The following is an 18,253-nucleotide window of genomic DNA, read 5'->3' on the forward strand; positions in this document are numbered from 1 at the left end:
GGCTGCAGTTTTTAGCGTCTAGTTGTGTTACACAGAAGTCTGATTCAGGAACATATTTCATGGCAGTGATAAATTCTCTTCTCTGCGGTATAAGTGATGCATAAGAAATCATGCAACGTATTTTAAATGGTTAGCTTACAATAGTGCAGTTATTTGCTATCTTTCAGGGCAGCTGCCTGGCATGTCAAAGCATGAAAAGCCAGTGCCTTGTTCCAAGAATAACACTGATATTCCAGCGGTTTATCAATTTTTCATTCCAGAGACACGTCTTTAAGGCTCACTCTGCAGCCCTTGAGACAACATAGTGAAAGCACACACAATACAGCAGACAAATTCTACCTTCCATACTAGGGAAAGCTACAGCTATGGAGTGGTTCACAGATCACCGTTCTAATGATTGACCCACATTCCCTCATTTTATTTAGTATACTACGACTTGTTAAAAGTCTATATGCTACTTCACTTTAGCCTGAAGTTAAACGGCAGCAAGACTGAAGTGCTCGTGGTATGGGGGGCCCCGTCTGTTTGGTCATCGGCATGGTGGCCACCCTGTTTGGGGGATGTTCCCATACCCTGTCAGGAAGCGAAAAATCTGGGAGTGTGGTTTGACGCGGATCTGTCTTTTGGACCTCAGATAGGCCGTGTGGTGGGGGTCTGCTTCCGCGTCCTGAAAAGCTTGCGGAAAGTTTTAGATCTCCTCCCTACGACAGCCCGAAGGACGCTGGTGCATGCCCTCGTCACATCGCGCCTGGATTATGGCAATCTGCTCTATCTGGGGGCCACTGGAAAGGCCATCAACCGCCTCCAGGTGCTGCAAAACGCAGCAGCCCGCCCGATCTTGAAGCTCCCCAAAAGATCGGCGTCTAAGGCAGCCCTCCAGGCCCTTCACTGGCTCCCAGTAAGGAGCAGGGTTGAGTTTAAGGCTCTCTGCACGTGCCACCGCATCCTGTGCGGTAAGGCACCTGCTCCACTTCAGGGTCTGGTCACCCGGTACGCGCCTGCGCGCGCTCTGCGTTCCTCCTGTACAGGGCTATTGAAGGTCCCCAGGATAAAAAAGGCACGCATGGGGGGCAGGTCCTTTAGATACTTGGCCGCGAAAAGCTGGAATGCCCTACCACTGGACCTTCGCCTGGAGCCTTCTGAACTTGGCTTCAGGATGAAGTTAAAGACTCACCTCTACACGCAGTAAGCCGGGTCGACTTTGCGGTTGTGACTCTGCTGATTCCACTCACAACAGCGCGGGGACATGCCGTTGCGCGTAACCAGGCGCTCTACAAATTTCCCTTATTATTATTATTATTATTATTTCAAATTAAACAAAAAGCTCCTCTAGGCAATCTGTCAGTCCATGTTTAGAAGGACCATGTATGGTGGCATAACTAGATCTAAACCCGGAAAAACTCATTGCTCATGACCACCAATATTACTCATGCGTGGGTGGAAGAAGGCAGGGATAGCTGAGAGTCCTCATCATTGAGTGTCCTTGCTTTATGATTTGGAGTTGTAACCCTTGCCAAACCCTAAGAGCTTCTCTCAGTGCATGTTGGGAAATGTGAATGGAAAATCCTGCAGATCCTTAGAAAGAATAGGAGCTGTTAGTAACCCTTTCCCAATAGAATATCACCCCTACATTAGAGACCCACGATATCATTGTGCCATCCATGAACACACAGAAATGTCTTCTTTTGAGAAGGTCTGTCCAGTACACGGACTTCTCAGAAACATGCTCTGGCTCCAACTCCAGAGGAAGAAATAAGAGCGAGAATTGGGAAGGATTTCCATACAGTGAGGATTCTTGAGTGGATCCAAGAATTTCAGGAAAACAACGCAATAAGCTCTGAATTACTGGCAAACGCTGAGCAAGAGGGTGCACGAAAGCCTGTCAGCAACAGAAACCTCATTAAGGCTCGAAGCTATTCAGCAAAAGATCCATGACGCACAGATAAAGTTTTGAAGCAGAAGGCTGATCTTATTTATTTATACATTTGTGGAGCACCCCACTACTCAAAAAGGGTGTCCTGGTGCTGAAAGGGGAGGGAGTGGGGCACAGCTGCTGGAAGAGAAAATCAGAATAGTCAGGTCTTAAATGTCAGGCAGAAGATAATTGGAGAGGTCCTTAAGAGCCATGGGAAGCTTGTTCACAAAATTACTGTGAGACAGAAGGTGCGCCCTCCCATAAGTACCTTGTAAATGATGGGAATCTGACACTGTCTTTGAAAGGAGGATCTGAGACGGCGAGTAGACCCATAGAGATGAAAGATGTTTTTTATGTATACAGGTCAAGACGCGGTTATTGCAATTGTATTTATATAGCGCTTACTATCCCTGACGAGGCGCTAAAGTGCTTTTTAGCGAGTAGCATGGTACTCCAGGACCCAAGGTGGATTTAGTGGTGGAAGAGTAGAGGGAAATCTAAGTTGTTAATGGGAGTGGTGGACATAAGCCTATCAGTTGGATGAATAGGATAAAGGATGGATATTGGACGAAAGAGTTTAGAAAGAGTTATTTGTGAGTATGTAGTAGTAAAAGAGGTTTGGGATGAGTGAGAGAGCCTGTTAGTTATGATGATCCACGGGAAGACAAAGGGCTTTAAAAGCTGCTCGTTTCTCAGTGAGAAGCCAGCGTAAATTTTTAAGGTGATTGGATACTGAAGACGTGGGGGGCAGTTTCACAGTTAGACACATGGTCACTTTATGTACTACTTGGAGACGGTGGAAAAGATACTTTGGTAGGCCTAAGTATAGTGAATTGCCGTAGTCCACTCGTGATGTGAAGAGTCTGAACTGTGGCATGTCTTGCTGAATCAGGAAGGAAAGGACGGAATCTTTGTAGTATAACTACTATGAAGAAGCAGGTACCGCCCACCTTATTTATCTGTTTCTTCAAGCTATCTTGATTGTCTATCAAAAAGCCAAGATTCATTGCTGAGTTTACTGAGCGGAAGAAGTTGCCTAACTCTAGAGGGCACCAGTCAAGTGACCACAGAATGGTGGGAAAACAAAAGAAGAGTACCTCGGTCTTATCACCATTCAACTTGAGGTAGTTGGATTGCATCCATATAGCAACTGCACTCATACAAGCTCTAAAAATGTAGTTTATTTGCTTTTGATCTTCCGAAAAGGACATATTAATTTGCGTATCGTCTGCATGTTATTGCCTCGAATCCAAAAGAATGAACCAGAGAGGCTATATAGAGGTCAAATACCGATATAACTTAGGATGTGGCTAGTGGAGAAACCCCCGAGTAACCTGGATAGTTGCTTGTGATAGAATTAGACAGAAAAGGTGGTAGCTTCATCCTTTGAAAATGGAAGCACAACAAAAGGACAGGCAACTTCAAGGCACTGTGGTAGATGCCGATGTCAAAAAGACTGTTTGATAAGATAGAGTGGGAGATAGTATCGAAAGAGGGCGATAGGTCGGATAACTGAGGCGTGGATGAGAGCCTAGGTCGAATTTAAATCTCATACTGTTGCTGGCTGCTTAGAACAGTTGCATCTGCACAAGGTTTTTTTTTTTTAGCAAAGGTGGCATACAAGCTTCTTTCCATTTGCCAGGCACCGTAGATGAAGAAATTAATACATTTCCCAAGTCCGTATTCAGCGGTAAAAGGAGCTCAGATCCTTCGCTGCGGTGAAGCCTCAAGGTGTAGTTTTAAGCTAATAGACAAGGGTCAGATGCTGAATCACTAACGGATACAATTGGAGAGCGCGACAGCAGCAAAAGGGTACAGAGAACTTTTCTGTAGTATGAGCGAGATGAAAGCGGATGGTGAGCAGAGGGGTCTGAGCGGAGCTACACACAGAGGACCGGGCGCGCCGTACTTCTGAAGAGCTTAGACCAAGACTTTGAATCATGGGGCTTTACAAGAGAAACGTGGGAAAAGGGAGGGTTGGAGCAATGGAACACGTAGAGGCCAGAGATAGGGGCTAGAGGAGGTAGGACATAGGCAGAGGGAGGGAACAGGCAGAGGGAGGGAACGGGCAAAGAGGGAAGGGCAAGTATAAGAGCAGAGAGGAGAGACGGAAAAAGGGGATGGAGTGGTGATAAGGTCGAAGGTCAAAATCAATGGGACCCACCTGGAACTGGAGGGAGGGCAAGGGTGACAGGCATCGAGGGAGAGACCCATTGAAAGATGGAGTCCGGAGGAAGGGTCGGGAGCAAAAGCAACAGGAGCACCTGGGGGGGGGGGGGGGGGGGAGATGGAGGGGTTGGTCCAGAGAAAGGAACCAGGGAGAGATAACTGCAAGAGGAAGTGGAGGCAGCAACGACAGTGAGAGGGAAGGACCAGAATAACAAAATGGATCCTTTTTTTCCTTTTGAGTGCCTGTGAATAAAGATACCGTAGCTAAAAGCATGATGATTATTTGTGCTTTACAGATGTAAAATATTCCCTCATGCCATGTAATGCAAGGAATCCGCTGGAGGAGGAAGGATGCAGCCAAATAGCCAATAGCATGGTGCCCAGAGGCAAACACCCCACTGGGTTGATCTAAAATGCTATTGACAAAATCTCAATCTAATGTCTGGAAAAAAAAACAGGTCCAAAAAAAGCCAATAGCTGAAGGGGGTGGGGCCCATAACTCATTCCTACATGTACTGTAAGCAACAGGCCTGGTTCGAAAGCCGCTATCTCAAATCCAGACCTTAAAAAAAGACCATAATGGCATCTGGTAGGGTGGAGAGCTCTGTACTTGTTTTGTATGAAAACCTCCGTCATTAACGCAGTAGGCTCCTCTGGCAGAGCGGTTGACAATACAATTGGACAGAAATGGACTGCTTCTTGTCAGAAGAGTTCAAACAACTGGTTGAAAATTAGGTTTTTGTTGCACCTCATTGCAAACTTCGATTTTGATAGCTTTAGCACAATTGGTACCACTCCAACACCAGGCCATCTAGCTGGACCAGTCACAGTGTTAAGTCACAGTGTTAAGTAGCATGATGACTTCAAGATTACTAGCAAGTTAGACCTGACGGGGGCATTTTGCAATTATTTGGCATCTTGGCCACATCTCTTTGATGATAGTCACAATATTTACGCGCAATTAGTGGAGGATTATAAAAATCGCATTGATAGAAAGGACAGATGACAAATATAGCTCTATAAACATAAAAGAAACAGATTAAATCATGCATTACACAGTCGAACAAAATCCTAATACACACTGCACTAAATTACCAGTTTACAAATGCAATGTGTCTCTTTTTCCTCCTATTGTTGTATTCATTTTCAATGTTTTTCCGAAATTTTAGTACGCCGAAAACAGGAAAGCATTAGTAAAACTGTGGGGATCCAATAACAGAACGATATAACAACTTATGTGTGCCGTCTTAGGTTTTTAGTAATGGCGGTGCTGCCACCTTGTGGATGATATAGACAAACATGAGTGTGAGTTCATATAAATAGCTTGCCTTTCGAATTTGTAACCAGATGGAGGAACTCTACCATAATAAAAGCCGCGTGTCCTTATGCAGTAGGAAATACAAAGGAGCGCGCATAGTACATAAAATGAACCCGCAGCACGGAACTCTGCCAAAAGACTAACTAGTTAAAAAGAAAAAGCAAACACAACCATGCAGCAACAGAATTTTGGTCGCAAATAAATCTTTTACTATCTCCTCAAAGGAGGTGGTAAACCATTTATCTACTCATAAAAAAAGAAACAACGTTTTATTCTTTTTTATTTATTTTTTATTTATCATCAAACGCAGATTGTTTTACTTCAAGGAAAATGGGTTGCAGAACAAAAAGTGAATCCCTGTGATGGTTGAATTCCTAGTGGGTCGCGATTTTCAATCAACTTTTTACTATTCATGAGGTACGTCGAATGGAGATCCATTAGGAATCAGTAGTTTGCAAACCGACCTAATAGTACATAGGTCGATCCGCAAATTACCACGCTGGTCACAAACATACTGGTCTCAAATTGCGATCAGAATTTTACAACCAGTTCTTAGTCCATCTGCCCATGATGCATTCAACTCGCAGGACTAAGTAGTGTTATAAAGTACATCGATCCACTAGTTAATTTTCAATTTGATATGTTTTAGAAACTTAGCCCCTGCATGTTTCTTTCCGAGTGTCACTGACACTCTGTGAATGTAAGTAAGTGCAATCTATTGTTCACGGTTTCTATTGTGCCCAAACCTTCACCGATTGTGGATCTAGGAGTGTAAACTCTCCATGCATATTATCGAGCACTGGGTTCACAAACAGTTGTGAGTGGCGGCATACTTTGTGAGCCACACACAATGTTTGAACTAAGAAAACATGTGCACAGTCGTGTTCTACAACACAGAACAATGTTTGTACCACAGACTACTGGAGATGTACAGTCTGTGTGCTGTGATCAGCTCTAGTGCAATTGAAAACTGTTGTATAACATGATCCGTATGGCCAAAGTCATCAGTGCACACAACATCAACATCCTCTCCTATGCCAACGACTCGCAATCCATTCTCTCCATCTCGGAGAACACCCCCCAACACAAGATACAAGTTCACCACCTTCATGACCGAAGGCTCTGTGACCTGCCACAAGAACAGCTCACCATGGGACTCCAACCGGTGAATGGCTGAACTCTTCAGCACCTAAGCCAGGATCCTCAGAATAATCATCAACAGAAAACTGGTCATGGCCTCACAAGTCCACACCATCACTGAATCTTGATTCCACGCCCCGAAGAAGCTGAGGAAGATCTTCAAATAGCTCCAAAGCAGCAGTAGAGAAATTATCACTTATGCCCTAGTGACCAGCAAGTTGGACTACGGAAACACCCTCTATGCTAGGATCACAAGCAATTCACTAAAACACTACAAACCATCCAGCAACCCGACTCATCCTCAAGCTTTCACACAGAACTTACATCACACCCCTCCACAGGGAGCTTGACAGCCTCCTGATATACAAACACACTCATTTTAAATTCCTCACAAACTGACACGACACTACATATCTTAGGCCCCCCATACCTGAAATGTTGCATATCCTTCCACCAACCACTCAGACACTTCAACTCACCAGGACTCCTACTCTCGCACATCCAACGCATACACAGAAACAGATCAGGACGGGTGTTCTTTTACATCGCTCCTAAAGCATGGAACTGCTGCCCACTTAACCTCAGAGACTCCTTGTCGCTCCATGAATTCTGCAAGAAGCTGAAGACCTGGCCTTTTAATAAACCACCCTACTATAGGCAGGGATAGGGTCACACACCGGCTCAGCCCCGGGATACCCTCATGGGCGAATAACAAAAATACATAACATAACTAAAAGACACCCTGCTTAAAATTCAGCCGGACTGTTTTAAAACCGAATCCTGGAAAAATAAATCTGCTAAATAAATATGCCTTTGCAACAGGACATGCCAAGGGAAAGAATTTGTGTGTGGGAGTAATAGGACAGATAGGGTAAGAGTAAAGCCAGTGGGAAAGAGCAGGGAAAGAGGGATGAGTGGGAGCAATTGGACATACCAGGGAAAAGAGGAAGAGGAGGGAGCAACGAGCAGGAGATGACTGTTGCTCAAGCACTGTAAATGCATTCTAAAGAGGCATTGTAAAAGGTTAGTAAATGTTTTCATTTTTGGGGCGTATGAGAGCTACCAGTAGGGAGAAAACAAATACATTGAAGCACAGAATGGTAAAGACATTTGCCTACATCATAGGGGCTGCTGGACTCAGACCTAAATCTGGAAAGAACATACTGCCCTCCCTTTGACAGATATTAAACTGAGGGATAGTACTTACAAGCCATCGTTCATACTCTTCCATTGCCTTTTTTTCTTGCCATTCTTTTTCAGCTCTTTCTTTCTCTTGCTTCTCTTTTTCCTCTTGGAGTTTTTCCTTCATTTTTGATTTCAGAACATCTTCCTTTTTTTCATTCCTAAAATTTGGAAATGACTAAAACGTTAATAGAAAAGAAGAACTAGGTAGCAATAACTACATTAAGTACCAGCATTTTCTAGAGTAGATAATTGGGGCACATAAAGGTACTTCTTTTTTATGAACCCGTGATTTTGTAACTTGATTATTATTATTTCTTTTTAAGTTTTATATAGCGCAAACTAGACCCGAAGATATCAGGTATCAGAGCACTTCACATGAGCACCAGTTTCATTACAGATGGACACATGAATTTTTTTGTTAAGGCACGGGGAGATTAAGTGATTTGCCCAAAATCACAGGATGCTGAGCGTCGTTGCCGAGACTCGAACCCGGTTCCCCAGCTTCGAGGTCGACCACTCTAGCCGTCAGGCTACACCCTCTCCCCAATTTGAAAATGTTTAACGTATGGGAACATTTAGAATTTGTATGTAGTTTTTTAAAATGTTTCCTCGGGAGGAGCATCATTTAGCTGCTGCAAACTAAAATCAGATTGCACTTGCTGGGGCATAAATGTCCTCTGCATGGTGATGGATGTGCACCCTTGCCCTAAGTGGCTGACTGTCCCTAGAAAGGTTAGAGATGGGAAACCAAGGAATGAATATAGACTCAATCAGTTCTATATTAATTGGACTTGTCCTGCTGGACAGAGGTCAAATATTTACTTGTAAACTATTTTTAACCAAACTAGTCCAATACAAGACAAAACAAAACAACAGGGGGCTCGGCAAAGTTTGTGGTTTGTTGCATAGAAACAATTTACAATTATAAAGAACAAATCGCGTTGAACACCTTTACAATATTCAAATGAAGAATTTAGGACGTATAAGGTGTTTTTAAAGTGTCGACTGCATTTCGATCCATTAGGGTAATGTGCAGTTCATCATCAGGACATGGAATATTATGCCTGTACAGTTGAGCCTTAAATAACCGGTATGGACGAAGACTTCAGGATAAGTCCGGAGGCGGGAATAGGGGCAGCGGCAGTGGCGGCAGCAACAGTGGCGGCAGCAACGGTGGAGGATTGATGACTCGACCAGGTTGAATTGTAGAGAGCCGCGTGCTCCGGGGCACAATGGCCAGAATTCTAATGAGACGGGCTGGATAGCAGGGTTCTGTGTTCAGCAGTGCGGGCCCCGGAGCTTGCGGCTCCCTACAATTAAACCTGGTCGAGTCATCAATGCTCCGCCGTTGCAGCCGTCACTCCCGCTGCCCCCTATTCCAGCCTTCTGACTTATCTTTAAGTCTTCGTCCATACCGGTTATTAAGACTCTACTGTACAGGCATAATATTCCATGTCCTGATGATGATCCGCACATTACCCTAATGGATCAAAATTCCGTCGACACTTTACAAAACACCTTATACTTCCTAAATTCTTCATTTGAATATTGTAAAGGTGTTCAACGCAATTTGTTCTTTATAATTGTTAATTGTTTCTATGCAACAAACCACAAGCTTTGCTTGAGCCCCCAGTTGTTTTGTTTTGTCTTGCATTGTACTAGTTTGTTTAAATAGGACACAGGCTTGTGTCCCACTTTATATATTAATGTTTAAACTATTGTTTATCTGTTTACAAGTAAATATTTGACCTCTGTCCGGCTGGACAAGTCCAATAGAACTGATTGAGTCTATATTCATTCCTTGTTTCCCATCTCCAACCTTTCTAGGGACCGCTGTTGCTTTAAAAATTGTCTCCCAAAGTCCCTGGCCAACCTTACTTGGGTGCCCTTGTTCTATAATATATTGTAATTGCAGCATTGGAAAACGAAGAAAGAAAAGTAATTTTTCTAGAAACTAAACTAAAAATCCCACTCCGAACCTTTACTAGCATTACTGATAATAATATTGAAACCTGTCAGTCACAACAGAATAAAAAATAGGGCTATCTGTTGCATGTGCTGTTTAAAAGTTATTTTTTGCAGAATGCTAAAAATGTATATCAATCCATCATAGACAATGACTCTTAAGAGTGTTCGACCCATCTTCAAATAACACAACAAAAATGCATGCTCATACCATTTGGAAAAAGCCAATTTACTCTCCTCTTTCTTTTCAGCAACGGCTTGCTCCTCTTTTCTTTTCTTTGCCATTTCAGCTTGCTTTTCTTTACGAATCTTCTCTTTCAGGTGCTCTTCTTTATCTTCCTTCCATTTTTCAAAAGCCTAATAATGGCAAAAACAATTTTCTTTAAGTGCCTCAAGGTAAGAAAATATTCGGTGTCAGTACCTCCCAAAGCCTATCTTACTAAAATGCAATACAAAAGGCTCCATTGACTACTTTTAAAATAACGATGCTTGTGACTGTTGTATGCTGCTTGCTAAGGAAACTTCATACATTGCAAGCTTTCGTATAGCAAGAAACATAAACATGAAAAACCTGCCCAGCTTTGCACAGGACTTAAATGTGAATTGTGTGTGTCCTACATTTTGCTTGCGCTACTGCTTCGTCTAACCAATCCATAGGTTTTTTCTTAGGAATGTTTAGTGTAGACTTCACTCTCAATTCTGTCTAAAAAGCAGCTAGCCAATTTAGAAAGAGGTTGTCTGGCAACTGTTGTATTATCTGCTCTATGTCTAGTGCAACTGATTTCAGGCCAAATTCCCATTTTTCCCAATTAGGAGACACAACGTACTTCAGGAAATTTATCAATCGGTCAGGAATAAGTCAAATCTTCTAGACAGAGGGCACTCCCCATTCCGAGCCCAGAAAGTGAGTGGGTGGACTATATTTCACTACTATATAAACTTAACAGCTCAGTACCTTTTCAGATGTCTGTAATAGAGGAGGCTGTCTGTTGAATATGGTCCCCTGTCAAGGTTTGAAGTGATGGGCTATTTAAAGAATGTCAGAACCTCTGGCGCATAAGGACCGGGCGGTATCACGATTATGCTAATTAAAATGGAACCAGCGGCATGGGGAGCCTTTCTGGTGCCACTGTTTAACTTCTGCTTTCGATCGATTAGTACTCCCTCCTCTTGGAAGGGGAGCATTATAGTCCCTCTGTTTAAAAAGGGCCCAAAAAGGTCACCTACTAGCTTTAGACAGATCACGCTGCTGGATGCTTAAGGCAAATTATTTGCAAAAAGTATCTTCAGCATTTGCAGCAGTGGGCCCAACACCAGAACATCTTACCACCAGAAAAGGCAGGCTTCAGAAAGAACCATGGAACGCTGGATAACATTGCGGCTGTCCAGACCATCGTAGAGAAATATGTTTTCTCACGAAGCATGTTAGTCTACACAGCTTTCATTGATTTCTCCACGGCGTTTGATAAAGTGGCTTGTCAGACGCTGTGGAGAAAGCTCTCCATCTTGGTATGCCATACCACCTCCTGGGCCTTATATTAGAGTTACACACAGACACTTGGGGCTAGATGTAGGTAATAGCAAATTACCGAATGGTAAATACCGAATTTTACCGATTCGGTATTTACTAATCGGTAATTGCTATGCAGGAAAAAAAATCGGTAAAAATACTGATTTTACAAGGGGGACAGGGTGTCACTTTGACACCCTGTTGCACCCCCGTTTCTAGCTTGTGTGCCATGTGACACACAGACATGCCCTTAGGGCATGTCTGTGTGCCACATGGCACAGGTGTACATGCACAGATGTGCATGTACACCGGAATTCGTTATTTACCATGTATTGTATCACATGGTAAATAACGAATCAGTAATGGCCTGTGGCACTGTTTTCAGTGCCACCTACATCTGTATTTACACATTCGGTAAATTTAGCGATTCGGTATTTTACAGATTCGGTAAATTTACCGAATCGGTAAATATACCGATTCAGTAAATTAAGCCTACCTACATGTCAAATCCCAAATATCGGTCGGTAGCGGCCGAAATCGGCCGTTACCGACCGGTAATTGGCGGCCTACATCGGGCCCTTGGTGTCAAGTGATGATGGGAGGCTCGCAGAGGCTTTCCTGTAGGATTAATACACATAATGGTCTTAAGCAGGGTTGCCTGTTGGCCCCTCTTTTGTTTTCCTTTTATATACAGGACCTCCCCGGCAAATTAAACTCAGTGAGGAGGGACGCCCCTAGAATTGGCACAATGTCCATTGGCTCTCTACTATATGCAGATGACGTTGCAATTTTCAATTTAAGCCCTATTAGCTTGCAGCTTTGTCTGGATGCCCTGACTAAATATGCAGAGGACCATTTTTTGAAAATTAATATTGCTAAAAGCAAAATTTTAGTCTTTCGCAAGAAAGTTCTCAGAATAAAGAAAAGGTATAAGTGGTCGTTGGGGCAGGAAGAACTTGAATTGGTCAATTCGTATTTGTATTTGGGGAAGGTTTTTTAAAAAAACGGGCATGACTCAGCACATCAAATGGTGTGTTGGTAAGGCCGCCTCCCAGGCTGGAGCTCTAAATAGATTTTATAAGACCTGTGGGAGACGTCATTTTAATCACGTTCTATCAGTATTTAAGGTCTAAATCCCCCCTACATTAACATATGCTGCAGAGGTATTGGATAGGAATTACTGGCTCGCTTTTGATAAGGCTGAAGGCCGGTGTTTCCGCCAAATTTGTAATTTAAATTCTTTGGCTGCCCCACATGTTCTTCGCTTGGAATTCCATTTAGTTTCTTCTTATACTTCATCCTTGGCAGCAGTCCTGAGGTGGGGGAACTCCCTCTTCTGGGGGGAGGAGGGCACCCTAAGGGCCGCCTTTAAGTTGGAAATGTTTGCTAAATTAAAAGATAAATCAGCCTTTTTCAGATCATTTGCCCACGCAAACCACTAATTTGGCCTTAATTTAAATTGTGATCCAACCTATGTCAAAGCCTGTACTAAAGTTATTCCTAAAGAAGTCAGTAAGCACAATTAGTACAGTAAGAGACACAGCTTTAAGTCAACCTAAGGCCCGCAATGAGGTGATCTTTGTGAGTGCGATGGGGAGTAGACCCCAGCCCTATCTTTCATGGAATGTCCCACATGGAATTAGAAGGTTGATACTACTTTTAAGAACCAACCTGTTGCCCTTGAGAGAAGTGACAGGCATTTGGGAAAAAACTCCTAGAGAGGAGAGAATTTGTGAATTGTGCTGTTCTCAAATACAGGGTCTTAATCATGTGCTATTTGTGAGTCCAGAACTTCTAAGGGCAAGACGAATGTTTTTAAGACCCTCATTTATCAAATGTAATATTCATTCTGTTCAGGAGGCCTGATCTTTTGTCTTGTCCCAACCAAATGAAATGGTTTGCCACAGAATATTTCAATTTTCAAAACATTCCGGGCCATTTATTAGAATTAAAGAGTTTAGTTGGTATGTGTAATGTTTTCTGGTTGGCCAATGTAGAATTTCGTATTCGTTATAAAGTATGATTCTCTTTTTTTCCTCTGTTTTTTTTTATTAGTGTATTTACAAAAAAGTATTTATATTATGTTTTTTTATTGTACTGGTGTATTTTTGTAGACTTCAGTAGGAGTTCCGTAACAAATAAAAACGAATTGAATTGAATTGGGTATACATTGTTAATGTTTTGTGCAAATGCTTGTCAAAACAGTAACACAATAAACAGTGGGTATTGGCCCCGGAACAGGGTTCTCAATTTTAGAGGAGACCACAAATGAGATTTTTTAGATGCTTCCCGTTTTTAATAGATGTAGCAAATTTATTTGTTAGATTCTGCAGGGAAAATAATCTTTGGATTTCATCTGCGTGAAGGCGCAGTTACAGGTTAACTAACAAATATAGTAGTTGTACAGCACTGTCTTGCACATCCACTGTTAACATGTTTGGGGAAACAGACTTTTTTTCTATTAATTTTTCTATCCACTACTGCATGCTTTAGCTGTGCCTTATTAAATATCTTTTTACCCCTCTCACTGTAAAGCCCGCACAAACTGCTAGAATGACCTTGGCTGTGCTCAGAATTAATTGCAAATAACGTCCAATTTAGCCAAGACAAATAACAGCTAGTTGCTTCTCCATGTCCTGCTCCTTTTAAAATTGTATTTCAACCGTAGGTAGGGCTTCTTTTGTCTATGAAGGATTAGTCTTCGGATCAAGCTTACCGTAGGTATTTTTTCTGCATTAGATGTGCAACAAACTTTAATTAGGAGACGCTGAGAGGGACGGTAATGAATGTAAGGGGGGGGGGGTAGGTATGCTCACTGGAGCACCTTCCTTAAGATTAACATTTCATTTTCTAGCAAGGGATCATTCCCAAATCCATAATCTTTACAATAGATTTCAAAGCTGTGCCTCAAGTCTCCCAGCTAGTGGCTGCTAATATTTTTAAAAGTTAGGAAAGATAACACTTCAGAGGAAAGTGACAACTTCTTTGATACAGGCTTCACCTATTTATTTTAACTGAGACTTGATTATGAGCCAGGCAAAGACTAAAAGAATGGCTAATGTGGGTTTCTGAAGAAGCCATTTGATACCACCCATGCACAGGGATTGTAACAAGAAAGGGGTTGAACGTTTCAGCACCTCAGAAAGAGAAACAATACCCACTTCTTTCTCCTATATTCTCCTACTACCATTCGATTTATCTTGCTCGTGCCATCTGGACTCATACAAACGTGAATGTCGGTTGTATGCAAACACTGACTGACCTATCTAACTCCAAGACTAATTTCCGTTAACAGAGCAAAAGGGCTAAATGGTGATGAAAAGGGAATGTTGATGAAAGAGGTTACAATAGATTGAAAACAGAAGCAACCAACGGGTTTTTTATTACCAAAGTGAAGCCAATTAAACGTATGATGTTGTATTTTCATGTGGCTCAGACCATTTAATTGTTTCACACTTCTAAATAAGATTAACAATAAACCCGATTTTACCTTCGCTCAGGACTTCAGTTCTGAATTTTACCAGCAGGCTGGAAACATTAAATCAAAGGTGAACCAGCAATGGTAAGTCAGTAGTAGTAACAGAAGTAAACTTAATGAAATTAAACATCTGAAGTATTTAGATCTCATTTTTATCTGTGTCTCTACTAGCAGAAAGCACTATCCAAATGGATGCTGGTACAACACTCGGAGTTGCCCTGGAAAAATATTCGCAATCAATTCGATTAGAAAACTCTTTATTTCGGTAAAATGCATAAAAGAGACAGACATTTAAAAACATTAAACATTTCAATTTAAAAAAGGGAGCAGGCCTAAGCATATTTAAAACCAGATACGATTAAAGATAATATGGTGAATTACCCAATAAAATTCCAGCATCATGATGTACACTTAGTATAAAAATGAAAAAACAGGCGATAGATAACATAGGGTCAACAGGTATGATATATTTCTTCGTTGCGTACCACATACACAGTAAAAATCTGGAGACAGAAAACATTGTGGAGGGCGTCAAATCAGCCTGAATAATTCTACGAGCCTCCTGATGTCTAGAGATTCCTATGCATCTGCATATTGGGATTATCAATTTCACCCTAGCGCAACTATATGTCTGACAGAAAAAACAGCATGTGTGCTACAGTTTCCTTATCATTGCCACAAGTTGGGCAACTCGAAGCAGCAGGGTCTATTGTTTTGGCCCATCTGGAGGTGAATATGCAAAGTGGCAAAGTCCTGTACCTAACGTGCATATACAGATTCCTGGCCAAGGTTGGCTCAATGTCATTTAAAACAGGTTTAATTCTGTATGTGTCCTTAGTCATTAAAAAGAGATCTGTTAATGTACCGAAAGTCGTACAGTTAATAATAAAGTTTGTCTATGAGATCTACATCAGGGCTGTATTTCTCTGGCGGAAATGGTACAACAACTAGTCCCTGGTTCATCCCACAATTTAGATAGACACAATTCATTAAGAGAAACCCAAATAAAGTTTAGCCATGGTATTTCATCTGCAGCAGGATATATAGGAATGTCCTCAAGACCCTTGCAATAGTATATTAAAACAGAGGTAGCCCAGACTTTTCTCTAGAATGTCAGGGGTCCAACTGCTGCTTTTTTCATGACTGATCTGAGGCCGGTATCTAGTCTTAGGGGGATCAAATGGGAGCTAGCCAGTAGGTTTAAGACCTCCCTCAAGGATCTATTTTCCACCAGCTCTAGGGTTTTGAGATTTTTGTGTCCCCATAACTCCACTCCATATTAGGCCACCCCAGAGCCTGGCTAGTGTAGAGCTGTTCCACTGGAGAGAACAGTTTATAATGAAGTCCCTGAAGTATCTTTTGCAGCACCCCTATTTGTTGTTCTAATTTGATCCTTCGTTTGCTGATGTGGGGCACCCATTCTATCATTCCACTGATGATGTCACCCAAATATTCAAACAATTGGACCTGTTCTATAGGGACGCCATTTAATGTTGGATTACATTAAGTCGTGTGGCAGTGGCTAAAGACTATATACTTAGTCTTTGACAAGTTAACTTCTAGCCCCAAAGCTAAACAGAACCTGCTGAACTGGTTCAGTATTTTCTGGGTCCCCATGGGCGACTTGGCCAAAAGAAGAGTGTCGTCTGCACACGGGAGGACTGGAACTCTCATCTTTGCAAGTTTGGGTGCATCTTTATCACATTTATTTAAATAACCAACCATATAATTTATATACAACGTAAATAGGGTTGGGGCAAGCACACGCCCTTAACGCACACCTTTATTTACGTGAAAGGGTTCTTTAAGTTTGCCTAGTCTACCACTCCGGACCTGGGTAAAATTTGACTCATGGAGTCTCTCTATGGTTCTACATATGTGGTACTCCCGTCTCGGCTAAAAACCTCCAAGGAGTGGCCCTTGGCACTAGATCAAAAGCTGCTGTGAGATCCACAAATACAGCGTAGAGTGTTCCTTTATTAATTGTTACCGTCTTCCCAAAAATTTACTGGAGCCTAAAAATGTGGTCTATGGCTGATGTGCTCATTCGAAAGCCAGCTTGAAAGGGGCATAAGACTTCTTGGTCATCTAGCCAATATTGGAAACCAAAGTAGAATAACCCTACTGAAGATTTTTTGAGTGGTATATAATAGGCTAATTGGCCTTTAATTTGTGGGGTCTAAAAAACTTTATTTATTATAAATTGGGAACATTTCTGCTCCTGCCCAGGAGCGTGGTACCTGCAGACCTTTTAAAATGGCGTCAAATATCAAAGTAAGGTAGGGTCACCATATTTTTTTCTCTGACAAGAATAAATCTGCTGGGATTTTTTCTGGACCTTGGGCTTTATGGGGAACTACATTACTGATAGCATTTTCTACTTCTTTGCACGTGATGACTGGAAGATTATCGGGACAGTTCAAAACGGGTAAAATAATTCCGGTAGAGTCCTCAGATTTGTCATTAATTAATTAATTCATCCAACACATTGTGGGGTTGAGTATATAATTGAAAAGTGGGTGATCAAACCTCTGCCGTTGTATTGGTTTCTACTTTAGTCATTCCTCCCGCATTCCCTTAGTACCCAAGTTTCAGAATGTTGTATGTTTTTTTTCTCTTGTTGCGGTCAGAGGACGATCCCACTTTTCTCAATCCCATTCTTTTTTAAAAATCTTTTAGTATTTTATTCGAATCTGCCCGACATTTTTGTATCTCCCATCTATCCTTGGTTTTTACTGAATTTATCGGGGTTTCTTTGGCCAGTCTACATTTCTTACTGAGCCATGTCGATATTTTCCATTAATTTTCCTTTTTGGTCCCCCGCTTCTATATAGAAGACATCTTTGAGGTCCTCAAAAAGATTAGAGTGGATTTCCCCTATTGCTTTCAGAGATTTTGCTTGATTTAAATCTAAGTCTAGGTTACAAATGTCTTTAAGCCCCTTTCGACTAGGCTATAAATGTGTCTCGTGGTTTCGTTTGAACGCCTCACTGACTGCCATTGAATTCTTTGCTTGTATGATGGCTGGCATCTATTATCCCTGGGGTGAGAGACTGCTTCTGCATCTTTTCTCAAAGTTATACTCAGTGAAAGGTCTAGGATATTGTGATCACTGTCTATCCTGTTTATCACTGCTATGTCCAGTACACAGGGCCATAGTCTAACATCTACCAAGATGAATTCAATTAGACTCGGACTGGATACCCTATTAAAGGTTGGGTTCCCTATCCTGCCTGAAATAGGCCTGCTGTTGCATGCTTGAATGCTCGGATTAAGATTTATCGCATTAATTTGAATTGCAAGGGCTGTCCAGTTTGTTTTTTATAATTCAGAGGTTTAATTAGGGAATTGCCCAGAGTCTATCTTCTTCTGAGAGGCTGGTGCAGCAGGAAAAATCACAGGGGTTCGAACTGGCAATTAAAATCCCACCTATCAATTTTAAATTCGCTGGTGGTAGTTTCACAGTATGTAGAGCAAGGTGACTTAACTGAGGGGATTCCTATTTTCTTGCGAAGGGTCTCAGATATATGTTGTATATGCTGAGAGAAAGATCATTGGAGAGTTTGATTGTAC

At 42.0% G+C, this 18,253-nt stretch overlaps 1 protein-coding gene across 4 annotated transcripts in view; it reads right to left on the minus strand.

Annotated features, from left to right (window-relative positions):
- The window catches only part of MAP9 (microtubule associated protein 9), a 185,079-nt gene that overhangs the window by 8,210 nt on the left and 158,616 nt on the right, over positions 1-18,253 (minus strand). For all 4 annotated transcript variants that reach the window (XM_078676972.1, XM_078676968.1, XM_078676970.1 and 1 more), the window contains 2 exons: positions 9,904-10,049; positions 7,750-7,885 (listed from right to left, as the gene is read on the minus strand). In XM_078676972.1, the coding sequence (XP_078533098.1) occupies positions 7,750-7,885; positions 9,904-10,049 (282 nt within the window). The remainder of the gene's footprint in view (positions 1-7,749; positions 7,886-9,903; positions 10,050-18,253) is intronic.

The sequence above is a fragment of the Lissotriton helveticus genome, chromosome 2_1 (assembly GCF_964261635.1).
Source record: "Lissotriton helveticus chromosome 2_1, aLisHel1.1, whole genome shotgun sequence".
Taxonomy (NCBI): domain Eukaryota; kingdom Metazoa; phylum Chordata; class Amphibia; order Caudata; family Salamandridae; genus Lissotriton; species Lissotriton helveticus.